General features: G+C 35.9%; 1 protein-coding gene across 1 annotated transcript in view; it reads right to left on the bottom strand.

Annotated features, from left to right (window-relative positions):
• Positions 1-19,857, bottom strand: part of MARCHF5 (membrane associated ring-CH-type finger 5) — a 51,083-nt gene that overhangs the window by 23,503 nt on the left and 7,723 nt on the right. The window contains exon 2 of the mRNA XM_025990621.2: positions 9,874-10,076. Within this exon, the coding sequence (XP_025846406.1) occupies positions 9,874-10,076 (203 nt within the window). The remainder of the gene's footprint in view (positions 1-9,873; positions 10,077-19,857) is intronic.

Here is a 19,857-nt window from a genome sequence, read left to right as displayed (position 1 = left end):
TTTATTAGTCTTTATTCCTACATATCATATATCATATATGGTTATGATATATTCTTTTTCAACAAATATTTTATAATAACAGAAAAAAAATACCTGAGTGAACATTCTGCTGAGCTTTGACCAATGTTAAGGCAGTAGATATAATTAGTTCTGTATATTGATAGCAGCATGCTGGCAAAGGCAATGGAAAAGCAGGTACGCCAATACACTGTTGGGAAGATTAAATAGGTATAATCTCTACAAATGCCAATGTGATGATATCTATTAATGTTATAAATGTACATACTCTTTGACCCAGCAATTCTACTCTAGTCATTTATCTTAGATATATTTGCACATGTGCGTGAAATTATTTTACATAGTTATGACAGCACTGTTTGTAGTAGTGAAAGATTAGAAACAGCAACAAAAAAAAAGAAAGACTAGAAACAGCCTATATGTCTAGTAACAAAACTGGTTATATAAATAACCATACATCTTTGTAATGGAGCATTATGTAATTATAAAAGAAAAAAGCTTTTTATACACTAATATAAAATGGTATCTACCATATTTTGCTGAGAAAATAAAAACAAGTATAGAACATAATCTATAGTATACTTGTCTAGAATATTTCGACATATAATCTAATCATGCTCAATACTGTTTGCATTTCCAGGTTTACTTCTCTGTCTCCACTCTGCTTTGTGCATGATTTGCCAAACAAACTGGACCTTCCATGCAACCTTGCTCTCTAGCTTTTGAGGTGTTCAAACAGTAAGTGATATGGCTAAAAAATCAGAGTGGTAAAAGTGTGAAGGTCACCCCCCGCCAACAGATCCCTCACTACAGACAGTTAGCATTTCTTTCTCTAAAACCATAGATCCTGTTAAGCAGCCTCTCTTCCTTCTGCTAAAGCTCGTCAAGTTCTGTTAATAAGCTCCCTTCCTTTGCACTTTCAGTCCTACGAGTGGAAATTATTTCATAGTTGCTAATCCCTAGGTATTTTCCTGTCCCTTGTTTATTCCTTTAATTCTACCCTAATATTTATAGCTTTTCAGGGTGTGGAGGATAGAGAGGAAGGGAAAAAGAGTGGGGGGAGAAAAAGAGAAACACTCTAGAATGAAAACATTCAGACTTCTAACAATGGTTGCCTCCGAGTATGAAAGTTACTTGGCTTTATAGCTGGCGGATGCGGTAAAAAGATTTTCATTGAACACCCTGTTGTATTCAGCATCTTTTGAAATTGGTTCATGTGAATGTATTATCTAGAGGGAAAATATATAAAGTAAACTCAAGCACTTAAGAGACAAATGAAAATACTAAGAAATACTGTAGTTGGGGAATCTTTTCTTTCACACATTTGTTATTCCTTGCCATGTCCAGCAGGGCAAATATGGACACAGAGAAAAAAGAAGAGACCATTTATTGGTGCAAGCAGCTAGCAACATTTTGCTTCCTGGTCCTGTTTCTCCCTCAATTCTAATAGCATCAAATCACTGAAAATCTTTATTTACACATCATACACATAATTTATTAATAGTTATCTCAAATAAATTCAAATTCACTCCATCCCTATTAGTCTTACGATACCTGAAACCATTTCTTATCTATATGTGGCCCAGCAGCTGATTCACTGAGTGACAGTAACAGAAAATTCAGCAGTTGGTAGAACATGCGACTTTTAATCTCAGGGTTGTGAGTTTAAGCCTCACGTCAGGTGTGGAGCCTACTTAAAAAAAAAAAAAAAAAAAGTAATCTAAGAATATACCAATAATCTACGAAGACAAAACAGCAGAAGTGGCTATGTTAAAATCAGTTAAAATCAATTTTAAGACAAAAATTATTAGAGATAAAGAAGGATGTCTTATAATGGTAAAAAGGAAAAAGGACAATCCATCTGTGAGATGTAACATTAGGAACATATATGCACCTAACAAGAGAGCTCAAAATAAATAAAGCAAAAACAGAACTGGGGAGACAGACAATTCAACAATAGTTGGAGACTTCAATATCCTACTTTCAATGAAGGATAGGTAAAAGACAACAAAGAAATAGAAAAGATTTGAAAATACTACAAACCAACTAGATATTTATGGACTACTCTTTCTTCTCAAGTGTACATTGAACATTTATCAGAATAAACCATGTTAGGCCACAAAAGAAGCCTTAACACATTTAAAAGGACAGGACTCAAAGTATGGTCTTGGATCAACATGGAATAGTTAGAAATCAAAAGCAGAAGGACATCTGGCAAGTTTATAAGTATGTGAAAATTAAATGACACACTTCTAATTAATCAATGGGTCAAAGAAGAAATCTAAGCAGTGCTCAGAAATGTATAGCTGTAAGTGACTACTTTAAAAAAAGAAGAGCAGGAATGAGAAGATAATATACAGACTGAGAGAAAATATTTGCAAAAGACATAGTCTGATAAAAAACTGTCATCCACAATATACTTAAAACTCAACATTAAGAAAACAATCTGATTTTTAAAATGATCAAAAGACTTAACAGACACTTCACCAAAGACATAACATTACAAATGAGCAAATGAAAAGATGCTCTACATATATCATCAGGGAACTGCAAACTGAAACAATGTGTTATCACTAAACATCTATTAGAATGGCTAAAATCCAAACATTGACAACATCAAATGCTGTTGTCATAGAATGCTGTTGATACAGAATAGGAATTCATCGCTGGTGGAAATACAAAATTTTAGTCACACAGTTTGGCAATTTTTAACAAAACTAAACACATACCACATGATCCAGCAATCACACTCCTCAGTATTTACCTAAATAAACTGAAAACCAATGTCCACACAAAAACTGGCACATAGATGTTTGTAGTAGCTTTAATTGCCAAGACTGGGAAACAAGCAAGAAGATGCCCTTTAGTAGGTGAATGGTTAAATAAACTGTATATCCAGACAATGGAATATTATTCAGTGCTAAAAAAGTGATGAACTATTGGAATGCCTGGGTGGCTCAGAGGTGGAGCGTCTGCCTTTGGCTCAGGGCATGATCCCAGGTCCAGGGATTGAGTCCCACATTGGGCTCCTTGTGAGGAGCCTGCTTTTCCCTCTGTTTATGTCCCTGCCTCTCTCCCTGAGTTTCTCATGAATAAATAAATAAAATCTTAAAAAAAAAAAAAAAAAAAAAAAAAAAAAAGGAATGAACCATCAATCCATGAAGGGTCTGAAGAAATTTTATATATGTACATATACTACTAAGTGAAAGCAGCTCCAATCTGAAAATGCTGCATTCTGTATGATTACAAGTATATGGCATTCTGAAAAAGGCAAAAATATGGAGGTAGTACAAAGATCAGTGATTGCCAAAGGTTAGAAAGAAGAGGGGATGAACATGTGGAGCACAGAGGATTTTCACTGGAATAAAAATACTGTGTGTTATACTGTAATGGTGGATATATGTCATTATACATTTGTCTATACCCATAGTATAAACAACCATCGAGTAAATCCTAATGTAAACTGTGGATGATAATGAAGTGCCAATATAGGTTCATTACCTATGACAAGTGTGTATCACTTTAGTGAAGGATATTGATAATAGAGAAGGCTATGCATGTGACCAGGCAGGGAGTATACAGGCTATCTCTGGGCTTCCTTTCAATTTTGCTGTGAACCTAAAACTGCTCTAAAAAATAGAGTCTATTTTAAAAAAAACAAAAACTCAAATCAATAACCTAAACTTCTACCTTAAGAAACCAGAAAAGAAAAGCAAACTAAATCCAAACCAAGCAGAAAGAAGGAAATAATAAAGACTAGTATAGGAATAAATGAAATGGAAAATGGAAAAATGGAGAAAAATAATGAAGCCAAAATTTGGGTGTTTAAAAGGCTCAACAAAACTGACAAACCTTTAGCTAGACTGACAAAGAAAAAAGATCCAAATTACTAAAATCATGAATGAATGAGGGGACATTAATACTAACCTTATAGAAATAAAAAGAATTATAAAGGAATACTACAATCATAGGCCAACAAATTATATAATCTAGATGAACAAGTTTGTAGAAAGACACAAATTACTAAAACTGACTCAAGAAGAAACAGAAAATCTGAACATGAACTAGTAATCCAAAAACTTCCTATAAAGAAAAGCCCAGGGCCATATGCCACCAGACATTTCAAGAATTAACAACCAATCATTCACAAATTCTTCCCAAAAAAATGTAAGTGGAGAGATTACTTCCCAACTCACTCAGTAATACCCCAATACCAAAACCAGTGAAAGAAATCACAAGAAAACCACAGACCAATATCCATTATGACTACAGACAGAAAAATGCTCAACAAAATACCAGCAAACCAAATCCAGCAACATCTAAAATGCATTAAATACCACGATCAAGTGGAATTTATCCCATAAATACAAATGAATACAAATAACACATGAAGATCAATGTGATATACCATATTAAAGAACAAAAACCATATGATCATCTCAATAGATCAGAAAAAGTATTTACCCTTGCATGTAAAAACACTCAACAGATGAAGAATAGAAGGAAACATTCTCAACCTGATAAAAGCTATATGAAAAACTCAGAGATAACATATTTAATAGCAAAAGACTGTTTTTTTCCCTAAGATTAAAAATAAGACATGGATATCTGTCCTAACCACTTCCATTGAAATACTGGTGGTTGCAACCAGAGCACTTGGGCAAGAGAATAAAATAAAAGCATCCAGACTGGGAAAGAGGAAGTAAAACTACATTGGCAGATCACATGATCCTGTGTATAGAAAATGCTTAGCAATCCACTTAAAAAAAAAATCAGAACCATTAAATGAGTTCTCATGAGTCTAGGACATGAGATTACAAAAATCAGTTGTGTCTTATACACTCACAGTAAACAATCTGAAAATAAAATTAAGAAAATAATTCCATTTAAAAAAGTGGGAAAAAAAAAGAGTGGAAAAACCTGGAAATAAATTTAACAAAGCAAAAGACTTTCACACTGAAAACTACAAAATATCGTTGAAAGAAATGAAAGAGAAAGAATCTAAGGTGAATCAATCCCTGCTACTCTTGGCAATCAAGAACTCTCCCCTTGAGCTATGCTCCTTTGAATTCTGTTTAGCTAAACAAGATTACTACCTGGACTTCATGGAAATGCTTTATTTTTAATAAAAGACAAACTTTTTCCAGCTGGTATTCTCTTCATATTTTAAAGCAATGCTTCTTAAATTTAACTTATCTGATGATGATCTCATAAAAATACAGATTTTGATTCAAACAGAGGATGAGTAGGAGGAGGGATTAAGGTTCTTCATTCCTAACATCTCTCAGATGATTCCAATGCTGCTGGTCCTCAGAGAACACTGAGCTTTGTAAGTGGTTGCACACATGCACCTGGCCTAACTCAATATCAGAAAGAAAAAAAGCAAACCATAATAAGATGGGTGACAAATAGTGAGAGGAATGAAAGTCTGAGGAGTCCACTAAGTCTTCCATAACTGAGCACAGTATATTCCTTAATTAATAATTAACACACATTTGCCACCACACCTCCATTCTGGCCACCATTAAGTATTAGAAAAGACACAGATGTGTCAGCTAGCCAGCTCGACTGAATCTAAATCCATATGAAACTTAAAAACACTTGCTACACGGAGATCATCCCACAGATTGTTAACCATCACCTCTTCCTCTCTGCATTTTCTCTTTTTTTGTATTCCTTGTCTCTCAGGTGTTGTCTGGAGACCAATGGTAGTCCCTGGTAATCTATTAAAAGGTCTACAGACAATTTGATGAAAAAGTAATAAAAATTTTAATAACATTTTCCAAATTTGAAAAATAATGACTTTCTAGAAAATTCTTAGAAATTCTTAACTGTTATGTTTCCAAGGTCATACATACTCTACAAGGATAGTTAAAAGGGGACTGTTAGTTGCTTACATTGGTTAAACATGTATTTTGTTAATATTATCATGGATTAAATCCCAAATTTAAGAGAGCAAATCAATGCCTTAAATGTTCACATTTAGCTCAGAATATCATAGTGATAAATTATATAGTATAGTATTAGAGTGAAAATAGTGTGATCTTAGAATGGGCTGTGACCAATGAATTAGGTAGGATTAGTTTGCACAAGAAAACCTCCTTTTTCTCACTGTACCATAATATATTATTAAACAGGGACTGAAACATCATAGAACAGGGACAAGAAGCCATGGAAGTATTCATGTAATTTTCAACCACTCTAGACTGCAATCAAATTCTGCATGAGCACTGGGTGTTATACTATATGTTGGCAAATCAAACTCCAGTAAAAAAAAAAAAAAAAGAGAAAGAAAAAAAAAGTCTGCATTAAGAATTTTGTCACTGGAAACAATGATTAAAAACTGTACTTGAAAAAAAAAACTGTAGTCGAAGGCACTTCAACTTATTTTAACAAAAACAAGTACAAATGGTAAGTGCAAAATTAATCATGAATATGCTAAAAGAGAAAATCTGCTGGCAAAATTCTATCTGATGACACTATAGTACATCATATGTTTAGTACACAACAAGGAAGAACAATTACTATTATAGATGTATGTTCTTAAATATTTTGTTTTATGGCTGGAAGAAATTACTAGTGTTCAGAGAATGAAATCAACTCCTGGTATATACATAGAGATATATGGAGCTTTTAATTGAACCTCAGTGAAAACATGCTATAGAGAAGGGATTTTCTTTTAACCAACAATTGTTTTTGAACCTCGATTTGAAAGGTATATTGGGATCACAGCCAGGAGCACTAGACATGTATGTAGCAAGAAAGAGTATATATAGCACCGGAAAGCTAATTCACACATGGCTTCATTTACAGACTATAGCTGGCATTTGATAGTATGCCCTGTGTGTGGTTTTTTTTTTTAATATTTTATTTATTTATTCATGACAGAGACATGAGAGAGAGAGACACAGAGAGAGAGAGAGAGAGAGAGAGAGAGGCAGAGACACAGGCAGAGGGAGAAGCAGGCTCCATGCAGGGAGCCTGACATGGGACTCGATCCCAGATCTCCAGGATCACACCCTGGGCTGAAGGCGGTGCTAAACCGCTAAGCCACTTGGGCTGCCCAAGCCCTGTATTCTTGAGTTAGTGTTGAAAACTGAACAGAAGGGATGCCTGGGTGGCTTAGTCGATTACACATCTGACTCTTGATCTTGGCTCAGGTCGTGATCTCAGGTTCATGAGATCAAGCACTGTGTTGGGCTCCGTGCTGGGTGTGTGTGAAGCCCACCTAAGAGTCTCTCCTTCTGCCCCTCCCCCTGATCACAAGCATATGTACATACTCTCAAATTAAAAACATAAAAAGGATAAAATATAAAGACCAAATCATGATACAAATGACTTAACCAAAAATAGTCTGACCTTTTCAACATCTACCTATTTTCTTTCCTTGCTATAGAAAAAGAAAATCAAGGTCTTAGTATTAGGTATACCTATAAATCATAATACCACACTAGTTCTAAAAATTTATTTCCTAGAACTGAATACAACCAAAAGGACAGATTTACCCAATGCCATCTTCCAAAATGAAATATTCAGCTTCACTGCTCTGAGTGCCATTCATCTGTCAACTCAGTGCCTCATTTAACATAGTATGTAATTTTCAGTGAGAATTCTTGCAATAATAATTTTTGTATGCATCCATTTAAGTGTCTAAAACATCTAACAGAATCATCCTGTACTTGCTGCTGTTCTCAAAAAACTATAGTTGCAAAGCAAGATTACTAGAATTAAAAAGAAAGAAAAGAAACAGTTAAATATGAAACTTTTGACTTCAGTGAGCTCGGTATCAGTATGGTGAAAGAATGCAGTAGTAATTACTTTTCCTGATGTTTAAATTATTTTAGATTACTGCTTTAATATTATAGTTGACCCCATAATGTTATAGGATTTTTTTTGTGATAAACGTGATAAATTCAGTACAGTGCTGTAAATGTATTTTCTCACGATATTCTTAACATTTTCTTCAGCTTACTGTGAATCAACATTTACTTTAGTGGTAAGGTTATTAGCACATAAGTTTCGGGGGGGGTCAAAAAACTGTAGGTGAATTTTCGATATTTTTATTTTTTGAGAAAGAGAGTGAGAAGAGAGAGCACGTATACCTATACAAGTGGGAAGGGCAGGGGGAGAAGATGATAATCTCAAGCAGGCTCCACATTCGAGCATGGAGCTGACACAGAGCTCCCTTTCACTACCCTCAGATCATGACCTGAGCTGAAATCAAGAGTCGACGCTTAACTGACTGAGCCACCCAGGCACCCTGCTGTAGGTGAATTTTTAACTGTGTAGGATCAAGAGCCCTCAACCACTATGCTGTTCAAAGACCAACTTTTGGATTACTCTTTTGTCTTTATCTAAAATCCATGGTGTAGGGGAACCTGGATGGCTCGGTAGTTGAATATTTGCCATTGGCTCAGGTCGTGATCCTGGTGTCCTGGGATCAAATCCCACATCAGGCTCCTTGTGGGGAGCCTGCTTCTCCCTCTGCCTATGTCTCTGCCTCTCTCTCTGTGTCTCCTGTGAATAAATAAACAAAATCTTAAAAAAAAAAAAAAATAAAACAAAACAAAATCCATGACATACATGAAGACCCATCATGTGGTCTACAAATTCTAAATGTGAGAAACACTACATTCTCTACTACTTTCCTAAGAAGCTATTATTTCTTCCTTCATATTCCTTATGAATTATGGTAGGAAATACAGACACCATGGAAATTGTCCTATTATTAACTGTCTCACATTAGAAAAGTGCTTCATTATCTGCAATTATGTTGCCTTATTTTTTTTAAAAGAGGGTCTTATTTTAGTATCTATAGCAACTAGAAAACACACACCTAATAATTACTTCAAATTTCTCTTGAACTTTACTCCCCCTGAAAGTCATTCTTTCTGTCTGACCTTCCCAGAACCCGAACTGCTTTCATATATCTCTTGATTACAGCCATGGGTGATACTAAAAATGTTTAACAACTGGTATGGTATACACAGTCACCAGTTCATAATCACATGGCGATGGAACATGATAACTAAGTATCAGCCTTAGTTACAGCTTCCTTTAAATAGTGTGCTCTAGGAGACAAACCATGAGAGACTCCTAACTCTGGGAAATGAACAAAGGGTTGCGGAAGGGGAAGTGGGCGGGGGGTTGGGGTAACAGGGTGACAGGCACAGAGGAGGGCACTTGATGGGATGAGCACTGGGTGTTACACTATAAGTTGGCAAATCGAACTTCAATAAAAACAAATGAAAAAAAGAAAGTGTGCTCTACTTTTTTCAATGCTAGTCCCATTCTAAAAGATCTTTGGTCATTCCTTGCCTGCCAAGTTGCAGAAAGAATAAAGCAGTCTTCATGAAGAACAACCACATAAATTAGATTCCAAAGATGAGATGAACACTATTAAGTATTTAACTTCCCTACTTTTATTCCTTAATAGAAGAATTAAGGAGAAGTATTAGAAAGAACACACATTGTTGTTTTCCTTCTCCTACATCAATGGTCTCTAGAGAATAAAAGCTCTTTTGGTCAGGTTTTTTATTATAGCTTTGTTATTTGATTTTATCTACAGAGTCAGATGTCCAAGTTTTAATCCACTCGATCAAAATAAAAACATTTAATACACAAATGGGTGGATTTGAGGATATATTAGGGATAACGTAAACTGTTAGCAAGACAAATAACATTTAGAGAGAAAAAAAACAAAAACAAAAAAAAAAAAGAGAGGAAATGACAGAAAAGGAATAGAGAAATTTACAAAGAAGCAAACAGATGGGTCACTTTAAAATAAACCTGAGATGACTGAATTATGTAAAATAACATCACATACATCTCTGTTGTTTTTAAGGATCTGCTTACCCAACTTTGGAAAAACTATTAAGTATTCAGCATTGCACTGAGGACATGCCACTCTGGCTGTACTGTTTCCTCTTTGTTTTTCATCTACCCAGCGCTGCAGACAAGCCTGGTGAACCCATTTTGTAGATCCTCTGCACCTGCATGGTCTCACCCATTCAGCTGTTCTATCATCTTCATCAGTGGCAAAACATACCCAGCAACTTCTGTAAATGAGAAGAGAAATAATGATGTTATCTTTAAGACCCCAGCCTCCTTTCCACTATAGCTCTCACTTAATGAGATAAGCCTGTTTTCTATTACAGAACTTCTACTTTACATTAAATACCCAAGGAGAAAAACAATCAATACGTTTCCAATAGAGGAGTTTCTTCTTTTTCTTGTATTCTTCTGCAGAATATTGTGTTTTCTGAATTTTGCTTTTATGTAATTTTTCCCCCTTTCTAATAATTCTTCACCTTCTTTTATGAATCAGAGCACAAAACGACAACCCTCAAGCTGCTTTTGAAAGACCTAATAATTCTTTGAGGAGTGGTAAGCACAGGAATATGAAATTCAGTATTTTGCCCACTTCAATAGCACTAACCGCTTCAATTTGGAAAACTGAAGTATTACACAAGTAATTTCACTATGGTATCATTCAATTTTCAACTAAGAAAAAAAACATTTCTTTTTCTGGTTAAAAAAACATTTCTTTTTCTGACCATGAGAAGAGAGAAAGATTATTAAGCTTTAAAAAAGCACAAAGGGAAGAGATGAGGATATTAGCATAAATTGTTTTAGGATAGCAATATAGTAAATTTGGGCCTGCATGTTACCATTATAGATATGAATGGGTTTCCACTTTTGTGTGTGTGGAATTATATTTGAAATCTAGGGGATCCCTGGGTGGCGCAGTGGTTTGGCGCCTGCCTTTGGCCCAGGGCGCGATCCTGGAGACCCGGGATCGAATCCCACGTCGGGCTCCCGGTGCATGGAGCCTGCTTCTCCCTCTGCCTGTGTCTCTGCCTCTCTCTCTCTCTCTCTCTCTCTCTCTGTATGACTACATAAATAAAAAATAAAAATAAAATAAATAAATAAAAAAAAAGAAATCTAGAAGTCTCAACTCTGAGATGTTTATATTAAAAATTCTATTGAGATGGTTAATTTTAAAACGTTTCCTATTTTGCTTTTAAGAGTACTTCATGGAGGTACTTAGATGGCTCAAGTCAGTTAAATTTCACTCTTGATTTTGACTCAGTGGGAAGTCTGCTTGAGATTCTTTCCCTTTCCCTCCGCTCCACACCCTACTCAAATAAATACTTGAGAAAGAGAGTCTCCAGCAGACTCCCCTCTGAGCATGCAGCCTGACATGGGGCTCAATCCCACAACCTGAGATCATGACCCGAGCTAAAATCAAGAGTCAGACACTTAACCAACTGGGCCACCCAGGCACCCTAAAAAAAAAAAAAAAAAAAAAAAAAAAAAAAAAAAGGTACCTCATGGGCAACCCTCTTGACTTCCTTTCCAGGAGCTTTGTACTATCACTCAATAAACTTTGCTTTACTTTTTTTTTTTTGTAAAAGATTTTATTTATTCCTGAGACACATAGAGAGGTAGAGACAAAGCAGAGGGAGAAGCAGGCTCTCTGCAAGGAACTTGATGGACTCAACCCTCAGACCCTGCCCAAAGGCAGATGCTCAACCACTGAGGCACTCAGGTGCCCCTAAATTTTGCTTTACTATTTAAAAAAAAAAATGTACCTCATGAAGTCTAATTTGCTCTTGCGGAATTAGATTGCAATTATGTTTTTCCCCAATTGACACAAGTTTTGACAGTAGGGCAAATATAACTTAACTCAATGAGACCATTCACTCCTCCCCCATTAAAGTTTATACAACTGGAAACTGCTAATTAAAGCCTGTTACCTATTGTTCACTTTTCATTTAATTAGATAGGTGGCTTCTGTCAGAATAACTAGCTTAACTAGGCTCAATGGGAAAGACTATATAATCAGGTACCATACATGTGTGGTCCAGTCTTTGTAGAAGAATATACATTTTAATTGTGTGCTCCAATTAAAGCTTTCCAATTAGAATAGGGGAAAAAAAACTTAACTGAATTCATGGCAACAACATCCAAAATTGTGATTTTACTCAGCTTTCAAATTCAATCAGGTTTTATATGGCCCAGGTAAAAATGGGAGATAGGTAGTGTTTCTTTAGCACTCTGACCCACCTCAACCAAGCTTTCTGGGCCTTCATACTACCTCATGGTTATCCAAAAGTGCCTCTTCCTTTCCATCTTTTAAATTTTATTGTGGGAAAATATACATAAAACTTACTACTTTAACCATTTTTTAAGAGTGTAATTCAGTAGCATGAAGTGTGTTCATATTACTGTGTAATCATCACTACCCATGGTTTGACTGAAGTGTAACTATATAATCTATGAAGTTTTGCACAAAACTTCAATTGACAAGTAGAGAGCAAACAGACTTGATTAACTGAGGTGTTAGTATTAATGTACCCCACAACTGAGGTAATTTGGTAAATTTGTATACCTCTGAGAAATGAGATATATAGTTTTGGTAACAACACATAGGCAGAACACCTAGAAACTTTCTAGGTTCTTCTAAGTTTTTCATTTCAACAATGAGCTTATGTAGCTAAGTACATCTAGACCAGCATAATTAGTGTTAAGGTGAACTGAATAAAGCCAATTTCAGTCATGAGGAAAAAAATAAAATGTAAAAATGTATCAGAACTTTAATATTAGTTTAAACCAAATGAAATTGTCTACATTTGTCTGTTTTTGACCTATATAAATGGCAATTTCATATTTCAATCTAATGCAAATACTTGTGTAGCTATAGTCCCCATAAATTCTGCTTAGTGTTAAGGTTATTTTTCCCAAAATTTTATTACCAAAAATTTTAAACTTTCAAAAAAAAAAAAAGAAAAAAAACCTGGAAAACTGTTCAGTGACTACCCATATTCTCAATATCTAGATTCTATAATTCATTTTGCTTTATATGTGCTTTACTATTCATTCATCAATACATTTTTTTTATTCATTTCAAAGTGGAAGCATCAGTATACCCCTAAACACTTTCATAGTTTTACTTTTCAGAAGGTACTCAACTGACATTTATAGCATTTTTTTCTAATTTCAAAACTATGGTAGATCAGGTAGTTGAACGAGGATTTATTTTCCATATGATTTATATGGAAACATACTAGGAATTAAGCCCAATAGGAAGCGCTACTACAAATAACCTTGCTTTCATTGTTTGCTTCATGGTTACAAATGAGCTAATGCTCATTACAGATTAACTGAAATTACCTTACAGAGGACATATTAAAAGAAACCTTATTGATACCAAAACTCTCAAATCCACCAACTTACCATATCCATTTTCTCTTTATTCCAATTGTTACAGTTAATCTGATGATGGTCATTTGAGATCAAATACTAAACTTCTGGTAACACCAAATTACTTCATTTAAAAATTATGGTTTAGATACAGATACATATGTAAAGGAATTTTCTAACAATAGTACAGATGTTGCCAGCAACATTTACGGAGTATTCACTGGGTCCATGTTGTTGCACAAACAAAATAAATGGATAACTGTATCTGTTTGGGAAAATCCTTTAGTTAGGGCCACATTCAGTAGACAGAGAGATTAAAGATTCCAGTGAAATTACCATAGGTATATCCATTTTAAGAAACTGAGGGATCAATTTGGAGATCAGAGAAAGCTTCAGGGAGAAGTGATAGTAGAAATTAGCAGAGGCAGGGACAAATGATTACAGAGATTCTCAAAGTTTTCTGGACCAGCAGCTTCAGCATCACTTGGTAACCTGCAAATTCTCTAGTTCCATCCCAGAGCTAGTGAATCGAAAACTCTGGAGGAGGAGGGCCTTGAATTCTGTGAGGGTGATCCTGAGGTAAAGTTTGAGAACTGCTAGTACGGAAAAATGGCAGCTGAGGGGCACCTAGGTGGCTCAGTTGGTTAAGCATCGGATTCTTGGTTTGGGCTCAGGTAAGGATCTCAGGGTTGTGAGACTGAGCCCCATGTAGGGCTTAGTGCTCAGCACTGAGTCTGCTTGTCCCTCTCCCTCCTCTCTGCCCTACCCCTCACTGGCTCATAGGCACTATAAATAAAATCTTAAAAAAAAGAAAAAAAAAAAAAAAAAAGAGGGATCCCTGGGTGGCGCAGCGGTTTGGCGCCTGCCTTTGGCCCAGGGCGCGATCCTGGAGACCCGGGATCGAATCCCACATCAGGCTCCCGGTGCATGGAGCCTGCTTCTCCGTCTGCCTATGTCTCTGCCTCTCTCTCTCTCTCTCTCTGTGACTATCATAAATAAATAAAAATTAAAAAAAAAAAAAAAAGAAAAAAGAAAAAGAAAAATGGCAGGTAAAAAAAAAGCTAAGAGATTGGTGAAAGCAAACTATTATGAAGGAGATATTTTTATTGGATTTGCTTAGGTTAGAAATAACTGCTTTTTTAATATAAGTGACAGTACAGAAAGTGCTAAGTTCTAAAGAATTTATTAATTGACTTACAACCTTATTAGATATAGTTACCTAATATGTAAAGAACTATAATCTGTGATATAGGGGCCAGGCACATGGGAGATGAACTTAAAGCTATAAAAACGGTCACATGAATGTTTTTAGGCAAACAGCTTATAAGACAGTTACTAGTCTTCAGGGCTGGAAAACAAGAGGGGAGGGAACAAAATACATATGTTTACAAATCCTTTCTTTTCTCTTCTTCTTAAAATTTCTGATAGACTGGCCAGGAAATATCAGCTGAGAAGGTCTTATCATTATGCTTTCCCTCTCTCCTTCCCCAAACCCTACTCCCTTCTTGGTGCAGTCTATTTCCTCTATTTATTCCCTAATTCTTCACCTTCCTCCTTTTAGGGAGAAAAGAGGTGATGGGTTTACAATTTCTGAATATCTCAGAAAGGAGGACAGAGTACAAACTTATGGTTTAACGGATAGCACGATTTCTCTTCTTTAGAAATAAACAGTATTCCATGTTTTCTATGGAAAACCACCCTCCCTTTAACCTCAGTCCTGTATGTGGTTTAGGCAGTTTAGCCTTCTCCCATCCCCAGCTGCAAGAAAAGTAATCCTTAGATTGATTTAAGGGCGTATCCCACTCCCAAATTATAGTGATTGAAGACTTGACCCATGAAGCTGGTTTTATCAGATTGGATCTCAGAATTTTTGCTGGGAAAGCTGGTACATAGGCTTTCTCTTTTCTGCTGAGCTTGAAGGCAGAAAAGTGTGAAGCTAAATGAAGGTGTAAGGCTATATTCCTGCCAGGAAAACCACCATGTGGGGCCTAAAGAACCCAGAGGAAGCTGAAAGATGGAAACTGATGGCTTTGAGACATGGATCAAGCTGTGCTTCAAGCTAAATATAATTTTGTACTTTCACTTACATAAACCTATAGTTGTTTTTTTCAGCTTAATCAGTTTGGGGCAGAATTCCAACTATGTGCAACACAAACAATCTTGATAGAATGTGAAAACCTCTACGAGACAACCCCAGATATGAGACAACCCCAGAATAATTATGATATAAACTCCAACAGCTTTTATAAGTACACACAGTATTTTTTGTCAACAGCTTTGTTTCCTACTGACCAGAACTTGAACAAAAAAACCTTAAACCTAATTCTCACTCTAAGTACTCTGAGTCTTGCAAGCTTTTCTATTTCTTACACTGGGAAAAATATGTTCTTGACTTTGTTTTAAATAAAAACAGACAACAAAGATAAAACCCAACATTTTTTAATTAAAATTTTTTACTGATAATGCCATAATATTTGCATTTCAGGATCAATATGACAATCCTACTTTAGGGGCACCTGGGTGGCTCAGTGGTTGAGCATCTGGCCTTTGGCTCAGGTCACGATCCGGGGGTCCTGGGAGGCTTCTCCTTCTGCCTATGTCTCTGCCTCTCTCTCATGAATAAATAAAATCTTTTAAAAAATCTAATTCAAGTTAATAGAATTTTAAAGTTATAATTTTTAGGAAGCATTCTGAAGGTTATAAAAAGTGAAAATAACTGGCTATTTTCCGAAAAGACAAAGCCAAAAACCTTTCAAAGTCCACACCGAAGAAGAGGTTATAATTTCTTAAAGAGAAACTCCAAGTTTCTCTGCTCCCTTTCAATCCTCCAATCTGTTCAATGTGATGCACAAACATCATTTGAGAACTTACTAGAAATGCAAATTCTCAGGCTCTACCCAAGACCATATAGAATCAGAAACTCTGGGAGTAGGACCTGACACTACATTTAAAAATTTTATTAAAAATTTTTTAAAAATTATTTTTCTTTTTGTTGTGGTAAAATACATATAAAATTTACCATCTTAACCATTTTTAAGTATAAGTGGTATTAAATACATAATGGTCTCAAAAAAAAAATAAATAAATACATAATGGTGAGGCGCCTGGGTGGCTCAGTAGGTTAAGCATCTGCCTTCAGTTCAGATCATAATCCCAGGGTACTGGGATCCAGCCCCACATCAGGCTCCCTGCTCAGCAGGGAGTCTGCTTCTTCCTCTCCCTTTGCCGTTCTCACTACTTGTGCTCTCTCTCCCTCTCTGTTAAATAAACAAACAAACAAACAAACAAATAAATAGAATCTTTTAAAAAATGCACATTGTATAACCATCACAACCACCCACCTTGTAGCTCCTTTTCATCTTGTAAAACTCAAACTTTATACCTATTAAACAACTCCCCATTCTCTCTTCCCTTCAGCCCTGACAACCACCATTATAGTGTCTTTATGATTTTGACTATTCTAAGTACTTCATATAAATGGAATCATCCAGTATTTGTCTTGTGACTGGCTTATTTCACCTCGCATAATGTCCTCAAGGGTTATCCATGTTGTAGCATACTGCAGAATACCCTTCCTTTTTAAGGCTGAATGATATTCTAGTGTATGTACATATTTAGCTAATGTGAATAATGCAGCTACGAACATGGGTATACAAATATTTTTTTGATACCCTGCTTTCAATTCTTTGAGGTATATACACTCAGAAGTGGCACTGCTGGATTATATATAGCAATTCTATTTTTAATTTTTTTGAGGAACTGCTGACATTGTATTATAACATACCTAAAGTTTAAGAATCTCTGCTCTAGCTATTCTTTCCTTTTTACTTCTTGCTTTCCTTTGTATGTCTCTTCAACTCACTATTAAAATTTCATTTTACACTCAATGTAAGCATTTTAAGATTATTTGGTTTTTAATTTAAACAGTAAGTAAAATGTTTAAGTTTTTTTTTTTTCTCCTAAGGAAAAGAGCTAGCTGAATTTGGGGAGAAGACTATGCAATTTCAGGATGTTCTAAGTGAGTAAAGAATCCGGGCTTTGGAGCCAGATTGCCAGAGTTCAAATCCCTGCTCACCATTTACCACAGGTGTAATGACACAATTTCTTGTATTATAAAGCACAGATTCTTAATCTGCGGTTCATGAAAACTTACAGGGTTCTGGTAAATTTGGATGGGGAAAGAACTTATATATTTTTGCTAACTTCTATATAAAATTTAATTTTCTTCCAGTGATGAAGGTAAGTAAACCATAGTAATACTAGTATAGTGACCAGAAATTTTCATATTACTTTACAGCTAGATATGCATATCCCAAAATAACATTTAGCTCATAGCTAATTTGAATTTAGCTCTCAGACCAACCAACAGAGCTTGTATTTTAAGCTGCGAAAGCTCATATTACTATGTCAGATTTTTAATATGCTGATTTGCTATAGTTCAACATAATTGGTTTCATTTCTGATTCTATATATTTTCATTCTTTCAAAACATTCTGAGCAGGAACCCACAGGCTTAACCAGTCAGCCAAAGGAGTTCTCTGCACAAAAAAAGGTTTAATGTTAAGATCCCTTATTGTTAAGGATTTAACAAGTGATGATGAAACTGCCTAAGAACTGCCTGGCAGAGGTGCCTGGGTGGCTCAGTCGGTTAAGCTTCTGACTCTGAATGTCAGCTCAGGTCATGATCTGAGGGTTGTGAGATCCAGCCCCTTGTCAGGGCTCCTTGCTGGGTATGGAGCATGCTTAAGTTCCTCTCTGTTCCTTTCTGCTCCCCTCCCCCACAATTGTCTGGCATGTATATAACCACCAAATGAACACTAGCAATAATGGCGCTGATAAAGATGAGAAGGATGGTGTCAACTTTACATCTATGCCTAGATTTTATGGAAGCACTTTGTTACCTAAATTAACACATAGAGCAATTCTGCTTGGCACCCTTGTATTCACTGGAAAAAGTCCTGGATTCCTAATCATTCCTCCAAATTTTTCAACAGGCCACTACCATTGCTTAAGATACTCATTCAAATCCTATCAATTCATTTTCTTCCACTGTCTTTTCTGAATGCCTCCTGCTTGCTGATATTCACACTGTTTACTTCCACACCTTCCCACCTGCCAAGTTCCAATACATCACTTTAAAAAGAAAAATGAAATCTGGGAATTATCACAATTGGCTCAGGGGTTAAAGAACATATCACTATTATTAAAGTATGAAGAGAAAAGAACTGAATTTAAAGAATATTATTCATTCCTTAACATAAATGTATACTGCCTTAATGGCATTGGGTAGTATCACTAAATCTGTACGTATAACATGCCACTCTTTATAAAAGATTTTATTCCACATGATTTTAAAATTGTACCTTTTCTCCAGTTATAGATCCTTAAGAGTAAACTTTATATAAACTGTTTAAAGAATACATGGCTAGTTTGCCTTAAAACAAAGATTCAAGATCTCTTAAATCAACTTGAGTACCTACTAAGAACATTCACTATTTGATGCCAGAAGGAATACACTAAGTGTCAAGAAAAGATGTTAGGGACCATAAGACAGAAATATGATGACAGAAAAACAGGATGAAAGGGCTGAGATGGTTTCACGAAAAGGAGGGAACTACAAATGAGGATTCACGCTGAACTGGGGAATGAAAAGGGTATTCCAAGTAAGAATAGCATAAACAAGGGATGCCTGGTTGGCTCAGTGGTTGAGCATCTGCCTTTGGCTCAGGGCATGATCCTGGGATCTGGGATTAAATCCCGCATCGGGCTCCCTGCAGGGAGCCTGCTTCTTCTATGCCTCTGCCTCTCTCCCTGTGTCTCATGAATAAATAAATAAATCTTAAAAAAAAAAAAAAGAATAGCATAAACAAGCTTAGAGACAGAAATGAGCATATGGTCATGGACAATGAGAAGACCAGCATGGTTGGAGCAGGGTTTTTTTTTTTTTTTAATTTTTAAAAAAATTTATTTATTCATGAGAGACGCAGAGAGAGAATGAGAGAGGCAGAGGGAGAAGCAGGCTCCACGCAGGGAGCCCGACGTGGGACTCGATCCTGGGTATCCAGGATCACGCCCTGGGCTGAAGGCAGCACTAAACTGCTGAGCCACCCAGGCTGCCCTGGAGCAGGTTTTAAGATAAAGCTATTATATAGATACCATATAGATATTTAAAACCAGTTGGGAAAGGATGGAAGACAAAGATATCCTCATTTCAGGACTCATTTGTGACTCATCCACTGTTTATATGATTATTTTTTAAAAGTTGGCGGGGGTGGGGGGGGTGGGAGGAAACTTTAATTATCAATAAACTAGCTTCTCAATAGCACATAAATTTACTAAGCAAGATAGGTATGGCTATCTAATTAAAACAACTGGCAGTAAAGTCTATCTTTCCAGACCCAAATTGCAGGTGTTTATCTTGGATTATTAGAAGGATGTGGGAAATCATGGGCTCCTGCCTTAGAGATCACTTTGATTAAAACTGGTGCAGCAGAATAGAAGAATTCCAGGAGATAGGAGAGAGAACACTGTTTCAGGCTTTAAACTGCTGCTGTTGTGTTATATAAGGTGCCTCAACAATGTGTTTGCAGGACTGTTTTAAGTAAAGAGAACAAGCACTCCTTAATTCAGAAC

The sequence above is a fragment of the Vulpes vulpes genome, chromosome 15, assembly GCF_048418805.1.
Source record: "Vulpes vulpes isolate BD-2025 chromosome 15, VulVul3, whole genome shotgun sequence".
NCBI lineage: Eukaryota > Metazoa > Chordata > Mammalia > Carnivora > Canidae > Vulpes > Vulpes vulpes.
This window is presented reverse-complemented; position numbering and strand designations above follow the sequence as displayed.